Source organism: Hyla sarda, chromosome 1 (assembly GCF_029499605.1).
Source record: "Hyla sarda isolate aHylSar1 chromosome 1, aHylSar1.hap1, whole genome shotgun sequence".
Lineage (NCBI taxonomy): Eukaryota > Metazoa > Chordata > Amphibia > Anura > Hylidae > Hyla > Hyla sarda.
The window spans coordinates 599,869,170-599,889,873 of record NC_079189.1 but is presented as its reverse complement, the minus strand read 5'-3'; the positions used below and the strand labels follow the sequence as shown (position 1 = coordinate 599,889,873).

Here is a 20,704-nt window from a genome sequence, read left to right as displayed (position 1 = left end):
TTGCACTGACACTGTGGGCCCGCTGGGAGAAGTACTGGCAACACAGGGACTATGTCAAGCCTTAAACTGTCCACTTTCCAGCACCTAAGATGGCGGACCGGGAGCTCAAGGTGCCGAGGCGCAGGCGCGAGCTCGGTCGACCAGTGCGCAGGCGCCAATACCCCGAGAGAGGGCCTGCCAACATCCAAGATGACCTGAAGTCTCCAGCCGGAACACCACGCATGTGTAAATTGGAATACCACAGGCCTGCAAACCGGAAGCTTGGATCCGGTCACCGGAAACTACTACAGTCGGCAAGAACGCCAATCACCTATGATATTGCTTTTTTTCGTTCCTATGGAGGAGTCAGGGGTATGTTTGAGATCTCTATGTTCGGGTCCCACGTCCGGGACTGGAGGTATGGACTGATTGACACGGAACATTGTTTTATATATAACACTGTACTGCATAGTAATTGTATATTGTGTGTTTAGCACGAGTGTTTTGTTTTTCTACACTTTATTTGATGTTACACTTAATTTTGCAGTAGAACAGGGTTCCCTGTACATGGGATGTATAGAGGTCTATTACTGTGAACCTACTTGTTTGTTTACACATGCTAATTATTGTACGCCCACAGGAAGTGAGGTCACATTGTCTTCCCTTATTTAAAGCACGTATTATGTAACTCACACTGCTTGAGGACGGCCACGTTAGGTGGTTGAAACGTCGCTATTGCATCTTGGTGATAAATAAAAGTCACTATTTTCACTACGCTGGAGTGCTGCTGCGTCTACTTGGTTGCTGAATCGCAGGGGGGGTTATATGTCTGGACCCACAGCGCTTCTATATATCTTGCCCCCCGCAGCACATTTATATCTCTATCCTTTGGCCCCCACAGCGCTTCTATATATGTCCCCCCCCCACGTCGCATTTATATATGTTTCCCACGCAGTGCTATCATATATAAATGTGGGGGGGGGGGGGGACATATATAGAAGCGCTGTGGGGGCCAAAGGATAGAGGATAATATGTCTGATCGTGGGGGGCCCGCTGCTGAGACCCCCCGCAATCTCCCTGCAGCACCTGCGTTCCCTGACATCACACCCCCTCAATTCATGTCTATGGGAGGGGGCGTGACGGCCTCCCATAGACATGAATGGAGGGGGTGTAGCGTGACGTCACGTCCCCAGTCCTGGAAACCCGGAGGTTTCCGAAACTGGAGACGCAGCCCAGCATAGAATGCAGGTGCTGCAGGGAGATCAAGGCGGCCCCCCGCGATCAGACATCTTATCCCCTATTCCTTTGGATAGGGGATAATATGTTTTTGCATTGAATTCCCCCTTTAACCTCTTCAGGACGTAGGGCGTATGCATATGCCCTGCATCCCGAGTCCTTAAGGACGTAGGGCATATGCATACGCCCGTGGGAATTCCGGTCCCCGCCGCTAGCCGGTTGGGGACCGGAACGGGATGCCTGCTGGAATCATTCAGCAGGCATCCCGGCACATCGCCGAGGCATCCCGGGACACATCGCCGAGGGGGGATGTCGGCGATCACAGAAAATCACATGTCAATTCAGACATGCAATTTTCTGCTATTGCGGGCTGATCGGGTCTTTGGTGACCCGATCACCCGGAAAATAGGGATGATTGGAGCTGTCAGTGACAGCCCCAATCATCCTGAGGGATAAGAGCGAGGTCACAGTGCTGCGATCTTCTCCTATCCCCTGCCATTGGCCAGAACTGATTCTCACCAATGGCAGCGCAGGACAGTGGGTTGCCATGGCAACCCCCCCCATTCTGCCCACCCCTGGATGTCAGGCAGAACGGGGGGAGAAGATGGAGGCCGGTACCTGAGGACAAGATGCCGTGGGGATCGTCGCTGGAGACAGCCGATCACGGCGCAGGTAGGGAAACAAAGGTGGGGGGGGGGAGGAAGGGGCAGTAAGTGATTTTTACTGCTGCCCTTCCTAGTGGATGCCAAACTGCAACCCCCAGCATGCCAAGACTGCCCAGGCATGCTGGGAGTTGTAATTTTGCAACATCTGGAGGGTCACAGTTTGGAGACCACTGTTACAGTGGTGCCCAAACAGTAGCCCTCCAGATGTGGCCAAACTACAACTCTCAGCATGCCAAGACTGTCCAGGCATGCTGGGAGTTGTAGTTCTGTAACATCTGTCCCTTCAGATTTTGCAATTTTCATGACATTTTTGAAAATTGCTGCTCTACTTTGAAGCCCTCTAATTTTTTCAGAAAGTAAAAATATGTCCATTTTATGATGCCAACATAAAGTGGACATATTGTATTTGTGAAGAAAAATAAAATGTATTTGGAATATCCATCTTCCTTACAAGTAGAGAGCTTCAAAGTTAGAAAAATGCAAAATTTTCAAAATGTTCATGATATTTTGGGATTTTTCACCAAAGAAGGATGCAAGTAACAATGAAAATTTACCACCAAAATAAAGTAGAATATGTCATCGAAAAACAATATCAGAATCAGAATATTCGGTAAAAGCATTTTAGAGTTATTAATGCGTAAAGTGACGGTAGTCAGAATTGTGAAAAAGGGCTGCGTCCTTAAGGTGAAAAAGGCTGCGTCCTTAAGGGGTTAAGTGAGGTTGATTACTGACCCAATCAAAGGCCTTTTTCTCTTCTGTATTGAGATCTTTCTCTGGATGAACTAAGCATCTCGTATCGCTAAGCACTGCAGTAGTGAAGAGATCTAATGGAGTGCCTGGGCATACTGGGGGTTAAAAGTTGACGGCTTTCCCCCTGAGAATTTAGTTGTATATATCTCTTTACTTTCTACGAATGAAGAGTCTGCAGCTAACGCAGCCAATATCCTCACATCATCGGATTCCCTTTCATCAAGACCTGAATCTACACTAAAACCTAATAGGCCTATGCATATTGGTGACTTTCTTTTTGTTAATGAAAGATCGAATCTTCCTTATTGTTAAATATTTTATGCAGATTTATTTTCCTGACTGCTTTGAAGAGGTCGACTTCAAACTGGGGGAAGTCGAACCCCTCATGCCGTCCATAATTAAGACCCTTGGACAAGACGGCAATGACTTCCGATATTGATGACATTGTCTGTACTAGTTACTCCTGCCATGACACTGTCTTTCGCTTCTGTTGGTATCTGTTCATTCCTCCTCCTCTTATGCTTTCCCCTCCTAATCTTTCTCCTAAAGGGGCTTCATCTTTTTTGATCTTTCGACTTTTGATCCCTAGTTGTTTCCTTGTTGGCTTCATCCGATGCACTCGTATCAGAGTCTGTGGTCCAATAGTCAGGACTTCTGTTTTTTCTTTTGAAATTTTCTCCTTCTCCCTTTTTGATTAACTCCTGCGGGTTTTTGATTCCTCCAAGTGAACACTGCGTCTGTGTCGTAATCTCTTTTATCACGAAGGAATTTGTCCCTTTTCCGATCTGACTTCTTTCTGATCTCTCTCCACTGACACAACCTGAAGCCTGTCTAGCCATGCCGGATATACATAAGTACGAGGGTCCTGAGGTTGTTATTGATCCATCATCTTAATTTCCAGCTTCTAGGACAGTGGTTCTCAACCTTTTTTGCAACTGCACCCCCAATGCGTGAAAGTATGTCCGCAGGTACCCCTTTCGCGTAAGTTTGTGCGGAACTTACATGCGAGGCGTACCCGTGGACAAAATTAGTCATAAAAGTACTTAATTTCATAATGGCGTGTGCTTACCTTTCTAATGCGATACTTAATCCCCTTGTGCCAGTATTCCACCCTCCCTCTGATCCCCTTTTGCCATAATCGGATAAAAGGATTAAGATTGAGAGAGGGGGGGGGATAAGGATTACCCCCCCTCCTCCATATGAATCCCCCTGTGCCATTATTCCCCCCCTCCCTCTGATCCCCTTTTGCCATTATTCCCCCCTCCCTCTGATCCCCTTTTGCCATTATTCACCCCCCCCTCATATTAATTCCCTTGTGCCATTATTCTCCTCTCCGATCCCCCTAGGCCAATATATGAGATACATACAATAACACCCTCCCATATTGCGGTGTTACACTTAGTTTAACATTCTTCCCAGGCCTTTGTCTATGCCGTTCGGCGGGAGTCAGAGGGCCGCACTGACGAGTGACGTCCTTCGGCGCTGTCCTTCCGGCTCCGCACATTGTCAGGGATGTCATACATCAGGCCCGGCAGCCACTGCAGCTCACGGTACACTATAGTGAGCTGCCGTGGTGACTGTGGTGTCCAATCCGTGCTCTGCGATGACAAATACTGGCCAATGCATGGCCGGTATTTGTCAGCGAAATGCTGTATCCCCGCATAACTCCTGGCGTACCCCTAGGGGTACGCTTACCTCTGGTTGAGAACCCTTGTTCTAGGAGACCTGCAGCTATAAGGCTGAGATAACACCTCCTGTTATGTCATTTTTGGTCATTATGATAATAAAATGTAATTTAAAATGGGCTAGCTAACTGTCTAAATGAATACTTCTGTTCAGTTTTTACAAAGGAATATTAAGGAAAAGGACCTCCGTTAGGGAGGAAGACTAATGAATCTCTTGGTGCATGTGATGTGCGTACAGAGAAAGGCATTCTAAGTCAGCTATCTAAAGCAGTGTTTCCCAACCAGGGTGCCTCCAGGTTTTGCAAAACTACAACTTCCAGCATGTCTGGGTAGCCAGGCACCCTGGTTGGGAAACACTGGTCTAAAGTTAAGACAGAAAAGTCACACAGACCTAATCAGATACACCCACATTATTAAAAGAGCCTAGCCGTAGCCTGCTCACTACTTCTATATAATGTTCTCCATGCTACTGCTGATTTTTAGTGTGTACTATAAAGAGACAGAAGAACAGGATCCTCTTGTCTGTGTATCCAGTGTAAGACATCATAGAGGCTAGGGTGCACCCACCAGCTTAGAGACAACTAAAAATTTAAGATTGAGCAGAAACCTGGTGAAACATGCAATATATAAGGTACAGTATATAATGGCTTGAAAAAATGCTACTCCTTATGTACACTCCCACATAAAGTAGATTATCCTGATACATTACCCAAAAGACAGCCGTGCTTTTATAATTTTTTTTCACCCTAAAAATATTCCAGGTGACTTTACTGTCTGATGACTTTTACAATATTTCTTTTACAGCTTTTGAATCAAGGGAATGATCTGATCTATATTAATGCTCCAGACAGAATGGTAAAAGAAGAAGAGACAGATGTAATCAGTGATGAGCAGTATAAGGAGGACATTCCTGGAGGGAAAGATCTGCTCCATATTAATGCTACAGACATAAAGGAAGAAGAGACAGATGTGAGCAGTGATGAGCAGTATAAGGAGGACATTCCCACAGGGAAAGATCTGAACTCTATTTTTGCTACAGACATAACGAAAGAAGAAAAGGCAGATGTGAGCAATGATGAGCAATATAAGGAGGACATTCCTACAGGGAAAGATCTTAACTCTATTAATGCTCCAGACAAAAGGGTAAAAGAAGAAGATGAGACAGATGTGAGTGGTGATGAGCAGTATATGGAGGACATTCCTACAGGGAAAGATCTGAACTATATTAATACTACAGACATAAAGAAAGAAGAAGAGACAGATGTGAGCAGTGATGAGCAGTATATGAAGGACATTCCTTCAGGGAAAGATCTTATCTATGCTACAGACATAAAGGAAGAAGAAGAGACAGATGTGAGTGGTGATGAGCAGTATAAAAAGGACATTCCTACAGGGAAAGATCTTAACTCTATTAATACTCCAGACAAAAGGGTAAAAGAAGAAGAGACATATGTGAGGGGCAATCAGCAGTATAAAGAGGACATTCCTACAAGGAACGATCTGATCTATATTAATGCTACAAACATAAGGGTAAAAGAAGAAGAAGAGACAGATGTGCGCGGTCATGAGCAGTATATGAAGGACATTCCTACAGGGAAAGATCTGAACTATATTAATACTACAGACATAAAGGAAGAAGAGGAGACAGATGTGAGCAGTGATGAACAGTATAAAGAGGACATTCCTACAGGTTATTGTCCAGTTGAGTAGTAACCATTAAATGCAGAGTGGTCACAGATGTTATTTAGTCAGTTTCAAAGGGAATTTCTAAAAAATTCAAAAAATTGGTGTACATCTGCTGTTACTTTTTATTCTGTACATTTCCTATTCAGCCTAAAAATAAATAAAATATGGGTAAAAATGTGACATTGCTGATGAGGAAGAAGTATTTTCACAATTTTTGGACAAATGAGCTATTAACTCCAATTATATATAGAAGAAAGAAAGAGATAGAAGATTTGCTGAAATAAAAGCAACAGCTGCAGACTTATAGATGGTTCAGCTCCTGTGCACATCCTAGACTAAATAACAACTACTAACAGTAGCTAATCCTAACAGTAGTAAAATGAAAACATTTTTTGGATGCTTTAGTTTTTACATTGTACTTTAGAGTAAAGTTGACGTTCTCTTTATTCTATGGGTCGATAAGATTAAAGTCATAGATGAAATTGTACTGACACATAGAATAAAAAAAAGTACAGTGACCCCTCGACCTACGATGGCCCTGACATACGATAATTTCAACATGCGATGGCCTCTCAGAGGTCATATTGAAGGCAGCATCAACATACGATGCTTTTTTATGTCGGGGCCATCGTATAAATGGCTATCCGGCAGCGCAGACTGCTTCAGCTGCCACCGGATAGCCGTTTACGGTGCCCCATGAGCTCCGGTGATGTCTCTTACCTGTCCTCGGGGCTTCGGCGCGTCCTCTTTGGGATCCCCTGCATTGTCGGCGCTCTCCATCGAAGTCATCACGTCACTGCGCACGCCGTCCCGTCATCCAATAGGAGCGGCGTGCGTAGCGACGTGATGACGGAGAGCGCGGATGTCGGGGAAGCAGAGGCCTGACCGGAGCGTTGGGGACACCTAGGGGACGCGGCGACAGCGATGGACGGCGACATCCAGGGCAGCGGTGACGAGCGGTGATGGTCCGGAGCGGCGGGGACAGGTGAGTACAACTTCCTCTAACAGTGGTCTACAACCTGCTGACCTCCAGATGTTGCAAAACTACAACACCCAGCATGCCCGGACAGCCAACGGCTGTCCGGGCATGCTGGGTGTTGTAGTTTTGCAACATCTGGAGGTCCGCAGGTTGTAGACCACTGTACTATACTTTACATTGCACTGATCCCTCAACATGGTTTCAACAATCGATGGTCCATTTGGAACGGATTACCATCGTATGTTGAGGGACCACTGTATTGTAAAAACTAAAGCATCCAAAATTACATATTTTTCAATTTTCCAGTATACTTTATGATAACATGAAGGGTGTCAGTACAAAGTACAATTGGTCTTGCAAAATACAAGCCCTCGTATTGGTCTGTGAATGGGTATGAGTGGTGGTTTTAAGAAGGCGAGAAGAAAAAGAAAAAAAAGAAAAAATGATCACTGCGATCTCAGTCTTACTGCAGGAGATGGGGGGAGAGAAAATTATTAGATCAGATAGTGAGAATGTTCTATGATGTCAAATAATGGAATAATTCAGCACTAATTGTACATGTGACTGACTGACTGTACATGTGACTGACTGTACATGTGACTGACTGTACATGTGTGCAAAATGTTTAAGGTTCTATTACTGATAAATAACATAAACTGTTATATCCTTGGCAGATGACTGTACCAGGAGATCAGAGGAGAATCTTATATCTTCATATTATAAAGCAGATGATCATACCACACAAGATACACAGAGAATTCACACAGAGGAGAAACAATTTTCATGCCAAGAATGTGGGAAATGTTTTATTTTCAAATCACAGCTTGATAGACATGTGAGAACTCACACAGGGGGGAAGCCATTTTCATGTCAAGAATGTGGGAAACTTTTTACTATGAAATCACATCTTGTTCAACATCAGAGAATTCACACTGGGGAGAAGGCATTTCCATGTCAAGAATGTGGGGAATGTTTTACTATGAAATCATATCTTGTTGACCATCAGAGGATTCACACAGGGGAGAAGCCATTTCCATGCCAAGAATGTGGGAAATGTTATAGGCAGAAAGTAAATCTTATTCACCATCAAGAAATTCACACTGGGGAGAAGAGATTTTCATGTTCACAATGTGGGAAATGTTTTACTTTGAAATTAAGGCTTGTTGCACATCTGAGAGTTCACACAGGAGAGAAGCCTTTTTCATGCCAAGAATGTGGGAAATGTTTTACTGTAAAATCACACCTTGTTGAACATCAAAAAACTCACACAGGAGAAAAGCCATTTTCGTGTCAAGAATGTGGGAAATGTTTTTCTATAAGAAAAAATCTTCTTGACCATGAGAGGATTCACACAGGAGAAAAGCCATTTCCATGCTTAGAATGTGGCAAATGTTTTAATCCAAAATCAGCTCTTGTTAAACATCAAAAAACTCACACAGGAGAGAAGCCATTTTCATGCTCAGAATGCGAAAAATGTTTCAGGGAGAGAACAGATTTGATTCGCCATCAAAGAATTCACACAGGCGAGAAGCCATTTTCATGCTTAGAATGTGGAAAATGTTTTTCGGAGAAAGGAAAGCTTGTTGAACATCATAGAACGCACACAGGGGAGAAACCATTTCCATGCTCAGAATGTGGGAAATGTTTTTATCTGAAATCAAAGCTTGTTGAACATCAAAAAACTCACACAGGAGAAAAGCCATTTTTATGCTCAGAATGTGGAAAATGTTTTAGGGAGAGAACAGCTTTTATTCGCCATCAAAAAATTCACACAGGCGAGAAGCCATTTTCATGCTCAGAATGTGGAAAATGTTTTTTGGAGAAAAGAAAGCTTGTTGAACATCATAGAATTCACACAGGAGAGAAGCCATTTTCATGCCAAGAATGTGGGAAATGTTTTGCTGTGAAATCACGTCTCGTTCTACATCATAGAACTCACACCGGGGAGAAGCCATATTCATGCTCAGAATGTGGCAAATGCTTTACTCAGAAATCACATCTTGTTGAACATCAGAGAATTCACACACGGAAGAAGCCATAATAACCAGAATGTGGGAAACGTTTTTATCTACAAATCACATCTTCATAAATACCAAAGAATTCAGGCAGTGAAGCAGCCTTATTTAATTTAATTTAACTTTTTTATTGGCAAATAATACAGTAAAATAATTAACACAATTGTTACAGTAAAGCCATTTAGAGGAATACATTATGATTGAAAATGCCTGTTATATAAGAAGCAAAATGGGGGGAATTTTATTATTTTCTTTACACTTGTTTTTGTGTTTATAAGTTGCATTTATTGCGTAGTGAACATGGTTGCGGGTTTTTTTTTGTGACTTTTCATCTACCACACTTTCTTAGTGTGGGTCTACTTTTTTGGCAGATGCAGTGGACGGTGATTTTTGGGCAAAATATTTGCCCAAGTGGCCATATTTTGTGCAGACACACACATATCCAATAGTATGCTATTTGTTTGTTGTGTATTTCTCACATACTTAACTGGGTACTCCACTGCCCCAGTGTTCAGAACATTTTGTTCCAAACGCTGGGTGGGGGCTGTGGGGTTGTGATGTCACGCCACACCCTTCGAGATGTCACACCACACCCCCTCAGTGCAAATCTATGGGAAGGGGCGTGTGAAAAAAATCACAAATAATTAGTAAATTGACTAGAAACACTGTGTTACATTGTGATTTACATGTGAATAAAACACAGAGGATTATTCAAAGGAAATCCTGAGTGCCAAGGTTTCTTTTTCTTTTCTTTTTTTTTTTCTTTTGTAAAATTTTTACATACAAAATATCTTTCACAAAATTTCCATTCACAATTATTATTTAGGCACAATCCTAACATACAAAGTATCTAAACAATTGCAAAATTTCCAAAAGTTGCGTCAGTGAAAAAAGATGGCTCTCAAACCATGGAGATGCACAAAAATAACTTTTTTTTTTTAAACAAAAATACATTTTATAGTGTCACTGTAATGAACCATTCTAAAAAGTATATGTATTAGGTTTCGCCATAATTGTACTGACCTGCAGAAGAAAATTGCCATGGCATTTGTAAGCACTCCTTGTTCTGTGCTAATTTTGACATGTAGAAAGTCTAATAAAGCAGAGCCTCCAGTGGTGACCCCAGGGTGCCGGAACTCATTTGGTATTGGCAACCCCACTTGACAGATGGCACGAAGCACGCACGTTATCTCTCACTCTTCTGACTCACTCACATCTACTGTTCCGGTCTTCTGGCTTTTGATCTGCAGAGGAATTTCTATAGATTCGGACGGATGTCCGGGCAGTTTTACGCAGCGCACATTCACTTATTTATTTATATGGTTTTTGTCACTGTGCTTACGTTTGTGTTCTTTATGTGTCACAAGGATTTGGTAGGGTGCGGTTGCCCTTCTGGGTGTTCCTCCTGCCGATCTATAGGACGTGTGTCACCTCCCTGCCATACCCCGTGGTATTCCTGCTTTGGCATGAGTACCGAACCGGTTTTACTGGTTCCTTCGTGGCAACCTGGTTAACGCCTAGTTGCCCGCCGGGAACACTTTTTGGTCCCTTAGTAGCTTTGGCGAAAAGGGACATTGTTCCTGGAGCCTCGCAGGTGCCTTATGGCCTGGAGGTTAAAGGTTTTGTTCGGGGGGGCCTCTCTCCTTTCGGTGAAGGGCTTGTGATGGACTGCATCCTCATGCATGGTTTTTGTGTGAACACGTTTGCACTTTTTACTTTCACTTGGGTGATTTGAGAGCACCAACCTCAGCTTTACAGAGTACTACCCGGCACAGGAGTAAATCTGGAAAAACTCCAACCTTTAGGGCTCATTCACATAAGCGGGTTTCCTTTCAAACTCTTGTGTTTCCTGCTGCAAATTTTAAAGGGGGCGGGGTCTCTGTGGCCTGTCAGCAGAAGATTTTTTAGCAGCGGGTTTACGCTGTTGAAAATACGCCACAGACCCTATTGACTTCAAAAATGGGCAACAAATTTTTGCTGGCAGCCAGTGGAGAGCCGCCGTCTTTCGAACTCACAGAAGGTTTGAAAGGAAATCCGCTCATGTGAACAAGACCTTTAGAGTACGTTCACACGTGCATATTTTCTGCTGCAGGTCTGCTTTAACAGATTTTGCTACCCATTTAGGTCAACGGCAGCAAAAATACGCATGTGTAAACGTATCCTTAGAGCAGGGTCACATAGGGCTCAGTACGTAGTGATTTTTTAATCAGTACATGAAGCACAATCACTTTCGGATGGAAGCTATAAAGTTAGAAACCAATCTTATTTTGCCGGAAGATTTCCTGACTACCTTGGATCTCAAGGAAGCCTTCCTCCATATTCCCATCCATCCTGGATCCGGAAGATTTTTGAGGATCGTAGTCTAGGTCAAGGGAGTCTTAAAACATTTTCAGTTTGTAGCCCTCCGGTTTGGCATTTCTTCAGCCCCACACACATTTACAAAAGTGGTGGTCTCAGTGGAGGCAGTTCTTACCCCTTAAGGACAAGGCCAATTTTATTTTTTCATTTTCGTTTTTAACTACTTGCCTTCTAAAAATCATAACTCTATTATATTACCTTCCACAAACCCATATGAGGGCTTGTTTTTGCGTCACCAATTTTACTTTATAATGACATCACTTATTTCACCATAAAACGTACGGCGCAACCAAAAAAATATTGTTTATGTGGGAAAATTGAAAAGAAAACCGCAATGTAGCAAATTTTTCTATTTTTTTTAAGTTTTCATGCTGTACACTTTACAGTAAAAATGACATCTTTATTCTGTGGGTCAATACAATTAAAATGATACCCATGTTATATGCCTTTTTAGAATTGTACCGCTTTAAAAAAAATCTCAAACTACTTTAACAAAATTAGTATGTTTGAAATTGCTCTATTTTGACCACCTATAGCTTTTCCCATTTTACTGTATACAGGACGGTATGAGGGCTCATTTATTGCGCTGTGATCTGTAGTTTTTATCGGTACCACATTTGCTTATATTTAAGTTTTTTTATAAAAAAAATTTTGGGAATAAAATATTTTTACATTTACGCCTTTCACCATATGAGATTGAGAAAACAATATTTTTTGATAGTTCAGATTTTTACGCATGCGGCAATACCAAACATGTTTATTAATTATTTTTTTTATTATTTTTTGGGGGTAAAATGGGAAAACTAATTATTTACATTTTTATTGGGGGAGGGGATTTTGTAACTTTTTTTTAATTTTTTTAACTTTTTTTTTTTACACTTTAATAGTCTCCATAGGGGACTATTTGTAGCAATCATTTGATTGCTAATACTGTTCAGTGCTATGCATAGGGCATAGCACTGATCAGTGTTATCGGTCATCTTCTGCTCTAGTCTGCTTGATCTCAGACCAGAGCAGAAGACCCCAGAGCAGAAGACCCCACCTTCCTCCGTCCCTCTCCTGGGGTCTTCTGCTCTGGTCTGAGATCGAGCAGACCAGAGCAGAAGATGACCGATAACACTGATCAGTGCTATGCCCTATGCATGACACTGAACGGTATTAGCAATCAAATGATTTCTACAAATAATCACCTATGGAGACTATTAAAGCTTTAAAAAAGAATGTGAAATATCCCCTCCCCCCAATAAAAATGTAAATCATCCGCTGCAGGTGATCCCATCATCCAATTAAAGTACCCCACTGCCGGAGATGCCGTGATCTATATTGATCACTGCATCTGACGTTAAAGGAATACTCTGGTGCTTACACATCTTATCCCCTATCCAAAAGACCCCCGGGATCTTGCACGCGCACCCCGTTTGTAATCAGTCCCCGGAGCGTGTTCGCTCCAGGTCTGATTACCGACGACCACACGGCCGGCGGCGTGTGACATCACGCTCTGCCACTCAATGCAAGCCTACGGCAGGGGGCACGATAGCTGTCCCCAGCGGCGGAACTCACGCGGTCAGGTATCTTATCCCCTATCCTTTGGATAGGGGATAAGATGTGTAAGCACCGGAGTACCCCTTTAATGGCGGACATCCGCATGATTGCGGATGTCGGCCATTACCGGCGGCTCCCTGGCTGCTAAAAGCAGCACTCCAGACTGCACTTTCTGTGTTTGGACCTCGGTCCTAAGTCTGTGTATAAGATGCGGGAAAATGTGCTCTTGGGCTTTTTTAAGCACAATTAAAACATAGATAACTTAATTTTTTTTTAAACAAAGTATATTAGAAATATTTTTTATTTACCATAAGGAGTGCAATAGCAAAAATTAATTTTAATGAGAGTTACCCTTTAACCCCGTAGAGGGACTGAAGGGAGGATGTCCATTTAATCCCCAAATGGAAAAAAACAGAGAAAGTCTTTAAAGCCAAACGTATGGGCAATAGACTGTTGTGTAAGAGGCGGGACATTACAACAGAGTATCTCAGATTTCGTTATATTTACAAGTAGCTCCAACCACTGGGTGAAATCATCACGAAGTTGAAAAATATTCAGCAAGGACACAAGGGGATTCGTAAGAGTCAACAAGTGGCCATCTTCAAAAAGGTTCACCTTATACACAGACGAGCCAATTGTTGTGCAGCTGATGTCAGGATGATCCCTAATCAACTCTGCCAAAAGCTTGATCACTAACGCGAAAAGAGCTGGCGACAAGTATGCAGTCGGCGCTGAGTACAAATTAGTCAAAAATCAGAATAAAGGGACCCAAGAAACCAAATTTAGACAACAGTGCGAACAGGTAAGGCCAAGACACACAATCAAATATATATGAGGGTGCGCTGTGGGGCATTATATATATGAGGGTGCACTGTGGGGCATTATATATATGAGGGGGACACAGAGGGCACATTTTTATATGAGAACAGGAGGGCAATATATATATTGCCTTATGTTCTTCTCATATAAAAATGTGCCCTCTGTGTCCCCCTCATATTTATGATGCCTCCTCATTTTTTTAAATATGCCCTCGTGCCCCCTCATAAGCCCTTTTGTGTCCCCTTATGTATAGATAAATAATAATGCCCACTGTGTCCTCTCATTTGTAAATACGCCCCCTTATTATAATATTGTACGAGGGCTCCCTTTTTGTGTCATGATCTGTAGTTTTTAGCTTTACCATTTTTGTCTTAATGGGATTTTCTTTAGCATGTTTTATTCATTTTTTATGTTATATAAAGTGACCAAAAATCATCAATTCTGGACTTTGGCATTTTTTTATGTTTACGCCAATGACCATGTGGTTTATTTAATTATTGTTATATTTTAATAGTTCGGACATTTACGCATGAGGCGACACCACATGTTTATTTTTGTTTACATTATTTTATTTAAAAAATGGGTAAAGGGAGGCTGATCAGAACGTTAATTAGGGAAGGGGCTTATTTATATTTAGGGGCTGATAGGATAAACTGGAGGCAGGTAGGGACCCTCCGCTCCCCGTGTGAACTGATCAGGACACCGCAATTTTGCGTCGGTGGACCTGGTCAGCTCAGAGGACATTTTAGATGAATGTCCATACTACAGGTTTATAAAAAAAAATCTGTTCTCACCTCCAGCTCTCCCGCTGTGCCCTGCTACGGTCCCCGGGTGCAGTCCTCTTCCTGAGCTGCAGTGTGACACTTAGGCCCAGAGTGACATCGGGACCCAGTGTGCCATGCTGCTGCTTAGCTGGCCGAGGCGGGACATCACTACGGAGGCTTAGCAGCAGTATGACACAGTGGGCCGCAATGTCACTCCGGGCCAAAAACATTCTTCAGCTCAGGATTACACCGGGGGACCGGAGATGGGCACAATAGGAGCACTGGAGGTGAGTACAGGTTTTTTTTTTTCTGTAATGTAGTATGGGCATCCTCATCCTGTAATATACTCCCAGGGCTGTACTCACTATTCTGTTGGTGAGGTCACTGTGTACATACACTACATTACTTATCCTGTACTGATCCTGAGCTATATCCTGTATTATACTCCAGAGCTGTACTCACTATTCTGCTGGTGGGGGTCACTGTGTACATACATTACATTACTTATCCTGTACTGATCCTGAGTTATATCCTGTATTATACTCCAGAACCACTTTTTGAACTTTTTTTTTTTTGGGGGGGGGGGGGGGTTGCAGTTTTCTGGGCTTGCCTTGGGCGCAAAAGGAGCTGGCTACAGCTCTGCACTCTTTTTAGCATTTATACTGTACATTTGCTCTTAATTTTATACTGCACATCCACTTCTAGTTTTTATACTGTACATGTACTCATAGCATTTATACTGTTCATACACACATAGTATTTATGGTGGGTGCATGTGCTTACTTAACGCGGCTCATACATTCGCAGCTGTATACTGGTGATACGCTCATAGCATTTGTGCGATACATAGGTGCAGACATGTATTACTACAGCTGATAAAAACAATTAAAATCAGTTACGATCATTATTAGCAGTCTGATTAACTTGTCATGTTACATTTAGCCTCTACTTCACAACTGTCTTCAGAATTAATGTTACGCCGAGCGCTCCGGGTCCCCGCTCCTCCCCGGAGCGCTCGCAACATCCTCGCATTTGCAGCGCCCCGGTCAGACCTGCTGACCGGGTGCGCTGCAATAGCTCTCTCAGCCGGGATGCGATTCGCGATGCGGGAGGCGCCCGCTCGCGATGCGCATCCCGGCTCCCGTACCTGACTCGCTCTCCGTCAGTCTTGTCCCGGCGCGCGCGGCCCCGCTTCTTAGGGCGCGCGCGCGCCGGGTCTCTGCTATTTAAAGGGCCACTGCGCCACTGATTGGCACAGCAGGCTTAATTAATGTGTTCACCTGTGCACTCCCTATTTATACCTCACTTCCCCTGCACTCCCTCGCCGGATCTTGTTGCCATTGTGCCAGTGAAAGCGTTTCCTTGTGTGTTCCTAGCCTGTGTTCCAGACCTCCTGCCGTTGCCCCTGACTACGATCCTTGCTGCCTGCCCTGACCTTCTGCTACGTCCGACCTTGCTCTTGTCTACTCCCTTGTACCGCGCCTATCTTCAGCAGTCAGAGAGGTTGAGCCGTTGCTGGTGGATACGACCTGGTTGCTACCGCCGCTGCAAGACCATCCTGCTTTGCGGCGGGCTCTGGTGAATACCAGTAGCAACTTAGAACCGGTCCACCAGCACGGTCCACGCCAATCCCTCTCTGGCACAGAGGATCCACCTCCAGCCAGCCGAATCGTGACAGTAGATCCGGCCATGGATCCCGCTGAAGTCCCACTGCCAGTTGTCGCCGACCTCACCACGGTGGTCGCCCAGCAGTCGCAACAGATAGCGCAACAAGGCCACCAGCTGTCTCAACTGACCGTGATGCTACAGCAGCTACTACCACAACTCCAGCAACAATCTCCTCCGCCAGCTCCTGCACCTCCTCCGCAGCGAGTGGCCGCTTCCGGCCTACGATTATCCTTGCCTGATAAATTTGATGGGGACTCTAAGTTTTGCCGTAGCTTTCTTTCGCAATGTTCCCTGCACTTGGAGATGATGTCGGACCAGTTTCCTACTGAAAGGTCTAAGGTGGCTTTCGTAGTCAGCCTTCTGTCTGGGAAAGCTCTGTCATGGGCCACACCGCTCTGGGACCGCAATGACCCCGTCACTGCCTCTGTACACTCCTTCTTCACGGAGATTCGAAGTGTCTTTGAGGAACCTGCCCGAGCCTCTTCTGCTGAGACTGCCCTGCTGAACCTGGTCCAGGGTAATTCTTCTGTTGGCGAGTACGCCATCCAATTCCGTACTCTTGCCTCCGAATTATCCTGGAATAATGAGGCCCTCTGTGCGACCTTTAAAAAAGGCCTATCCAGCAACATTAAAGATGTGCTGGCCGCACGAGAAATTCCTGCTAACCTGCATGAACTTATTCATCTGGCCACCCGCATTGACATGCGTTTTTCCGAAAGGCGTCAGGAGCTCCGCCAGGATATGGACTTTGTTCGCACGAGGCGTTTTTTCTCCCCGGCTCCTCTCTCCTCTGGTCCTCTGCAATCCGTTCCTGTGCCTCCCGCCGTGGAGGCTATGCAAGTTGACCGGTCTCGCTTGACACCTCAAGAGAGGACACGACGCCGCATGGAGAATCTGTGCCTGTACTGTGCCGGTACCGAACACTTCTTGAAGGATTGTCCTATCCGTCCTCCCCGCCTGGAAAGACGTACGCTGACTCCGCACAAAGGTGAGACAGTTCTTGATGTCAACTCTGCTTCTCCACGCCTTACTGTGCCTGTGCGGATATCTTCCTCTACCTTCTCCTTCTCTACTATGGCCTTCTTGGATTCCGGATCTGCAGGAAATTTTATTTTGGCCTCTCTCATCAACAGGTTCAACATCCCGGTGACCAGTCTCGCCAGACCCCTCTACATCAATTCTGTTAACAATGAAAGATTGGACTGTACCGTGCGTTACCACACGGAACCTCTCCTAATGTGCATCGGACCTCATCACGAAAAAATTGAATTTTTGGTCCTCTCCAACTGCACTTCCGAAATTCTTCTTGGATTACCGTGGCTTCAACGCCATTCCCCAACCCTTGATTGGTCCACAGGAGAAATCAAGAACTGGGGTACTTCTTGTCTCAAGGACTGTCTTAAACCGGTTCCCAGTACTCCCTGCCGTGACCCTGTGGTTCCCCCTGTAACCGGTCTTCCTAAGGCTTATATGGACTATGCTGACGTGTTTTGCAAAAAGCAAGCTGAGACTTTACCTCCTCACAGGCCTTATGACTGTCCTATTGACCTCCTCCCGGGTACTACTCCACCCCGGGGCAGAATCTATCCTCTGTCTGCTCCAGAGACTCTTGCCATGTCAGAGTACATCCAGGAAAATTTAAAAAAGGGGTTTATCCGCAAATCCTCCTCTCCTGCCGGAGCTGGATTTTTTTTTTTGTGTCCAAAAAAGATGGCTCCCTACGTCCTTGCATTGATTACCGCGGACTTAATAAAATCACGGTAAAGAACCGCTACCCCCTACCTCTTATCTCGGAACTCTTTGATCGCCTACAAGGTGCCCACATCTTTACCAAACTGGACTTAAGAGGTGCTTATAATCTCATCCGCATCAGGGAGGGGGACGAATGGAAGACTGCATTTAACACCAGAGATGGACACTTTGAGTATCTGGTCATGCCCTTTGGCCTGTGCAACGCCCCTGCCGTCTTCCAAGACTTTGTTAATGAAATTTTTCGTGATCTCTTATATTCCTGTGTTGTGGTTTATCTGGACGATATTCTGATTTTTTCTGCCAACTTAGAAGAACACCGCCAGCATGTCCGCATGGTTCTTCAGAGACTTCGAGACAATCAACTTTATGCCAAAATGGAGAAATGTCTCTTTGAATGTCAATCTCTTTCTTTCCTAGGATACTTGGTTTCTGGCCAGGGACTACAAATGGACCCAGATAAGCTAGTTGCTGTATTAGATTGGCCACGCCCCTCCGGACTCCGTGCTATCCAACGTTTTTTGGGGTTCGCCAATTATTACAGACAATTTATTCCACACTTTTCCACTATTGTGGCTCCTATCGTGGCTTTAACCAAGAAAAATGCCAATCCCAAGTCCTGGTCTCCCCAAGCGGAAGACGCATTTAAACATCTCAAGTCTGCCTTTTCTTCTGCTCCTGTGCTCTCCAGACCTGACCCATCTAAACCCTTCCTATTGGAGGTAGATGCCTCCTCAGTGGGAGCTGGAGCTGTCCTTCTACAAAAAAATTCTTCTGGGCATGCTGTTACTTGTGTTTTTTTTTTCTAGGACCTTCTCTCCGGCGGAGAGAAACTACTCCATCGGGGATCGAGAACTACTGGACATTAAATTGGCGCTTGAGGAATGGAGGCATCTGCTGGAGGGATCAAAATTTCCAGTTATCATATACACTGATCACAAGAATCTCTCCTATCTCCAGTCTGCCCAACGGCTGAACCCTCGCCAGGCCAGGTGGTCGTTGTTCTTTGCCCGTTTTAACTTTGAAATTCATTTTAGCCCTGCTGACAAGAACATTAGGGCCGATGCCCTCTCTCGTTCTTCTGATGCCTCTGAAGTAGAGCTCTCTCCGCAACACATCATTCCTCCTGACTGTCTGATCTCCACTTCTCCAGCCTCCATCAGGCAAACTCCTCCAGGGAAGACCTTCATTTCTCCACGCCAGCGTCTCGGGATTCTCAAATGGGGACACTCCTCCCACCTCGCAGGCCATGCGGGCATAAAAAAATCCTTGCAACTCATCTCTCGTTTTTATTGGTGGCCGACTCTGGAGACGGATGTTGTTGATTTTGTGCGGGCCTGTACTGTCTGTGCCCGGGATAAGACTCCTTGCCAGAAGCCTGCTGGTCTCCTTCATCCTCTGCCTGTCCCCGAACAGCCTTGGTCACTGATTGGTATGGACTTTATTACAGACTTACCCCCATCCCGTGGCAACACAGTTGTTTGGGTGGTCGTTGATCGATTTTCCAAGATGGCACATTTTATTCCTCTTCCTGGTCTTCCTTCAGCGCCTCAGTTGGCAAAACAATTTTTTGTACACATTTTTCGTCTTCACGGTTTGCCCACGCAGATCGTCTCGGATAGAGGCGTCCAATTCGTGTCTAAATTCTGGAGGGCCCTCTGTAAACAGCTCAAGATTAAATTAAACTTCTCTTCTTCTTATCATCCCCAATCCAATGGGCAAGTAGAAAGAATTAATCAGGTCCTGGGTGACTATTTACGGCATTTTGTTTCCTCCCGCCAGGATGACTGGGCAGATCTTCTACCATGGGCCGAATTCTCATACAACTTCAGAATCTCCGAGTCTTCTGCTAAGTCCCCATTTTTCGTGGTGTACGGCCGTCACCCTCTTCCCCCCCTCCCTACCCCCTTGCCCTCTGGTTTGCCCGCTGTGGATGAAGTGACTCGTGATCTTTCCACCATATGGAAAGAGACCCAAAATTCTCTTTTACAGGCTTCATCCTGGATGAAAAGATTTGCCGATAAGAAAAGAAGAACTCCCCCCATTTTTGCTCCCGGAGACAAGGTATGGCTCTCCGCTAAATATGTCCGCTTTCGTGTCCCCAGTTACAAACATCTTGGTCCTTTCAAAGTCTTGTGCCAGATTAACCCTGTCTCTTACAAACTCCTTCTTCCTCCTTCTCTTCGTATTCCCAATGCCTTCCATGTCTCTCTCCTTAAACCACTCATCATTAACCGCTTCTCTCCCAAACTTGTTTCTCCCACTCCTGTTTCCGGTTCTTCTGACGTCTTCTCCGTGAAGGAGATTCTGGCCTCCAAGACGGTCAGAGGAAAAAAAAATTTTTGGGTGGATTGGGAAGGCTGTGGCCCAGAAGAGAGATCCTGGGAACCTGAGGACAACATCCTAGACAAAAGTCTTGTCCTCAGGTTCTCAGGCTCCAAGAAGAGGGGGAGACCCAAGGGGGGGGGGTACTGTTACGCCGAGCGCTCCGGGTCCCCGCTCCTCCCCGGAGCGCTCGCAACATCCTCGCATTTGCAGCGCCCCGGTCAGACCTGCTGACCGGGTGCGCTGCAATACCTCTCTCAGCCGGGATGCGATTCGCGATGCGGGAGGCGCCCGCTCGCGATGCGCATCCCGGCTCCCGTACCTGACTCGCTCTCCGTCAGTCTTGTCCGGGCGCGCGCGCGCCGGGTCTCTGCTATTTAAAGGGCCACTGCGCCACTGATTGGCGCAGCAGGCTTAATTAGTGTGTTCACCTGTGCACTCCCTATTTATACCTCACTTCCCCTGCACTCCCTCGCCGGATCTT

At 45.0% G+C, this 20,704-nt stretch overlaps 1 protein-coding gene across 1 annotated transcript in view; it reads left to right on the top strand.

Moving 5' to 3' along the window:
• Nucleotides 1-9,104, top strand: part of LOC130296283 (zinc finger protein 345-like) — a 133,416-nt gene extending 124,312 nt beyond the window's left edge. The window contains exon 3 of the mRNA XM_056547678.1: nt 7,655-9,104. Within this exon, the coding sequence (XP_056403653.1) occupies nt 7,655-9,021 (1,367 nt within the window). The 3' untranslated portion in view covers nt 9,022-9,104. The remainder of the gene's footprint in view (nt 1-7,654) is intronic.
• The last annotated feature ends 11,600 nt before the right edge of the window (nt 9,105-20,704 follow it).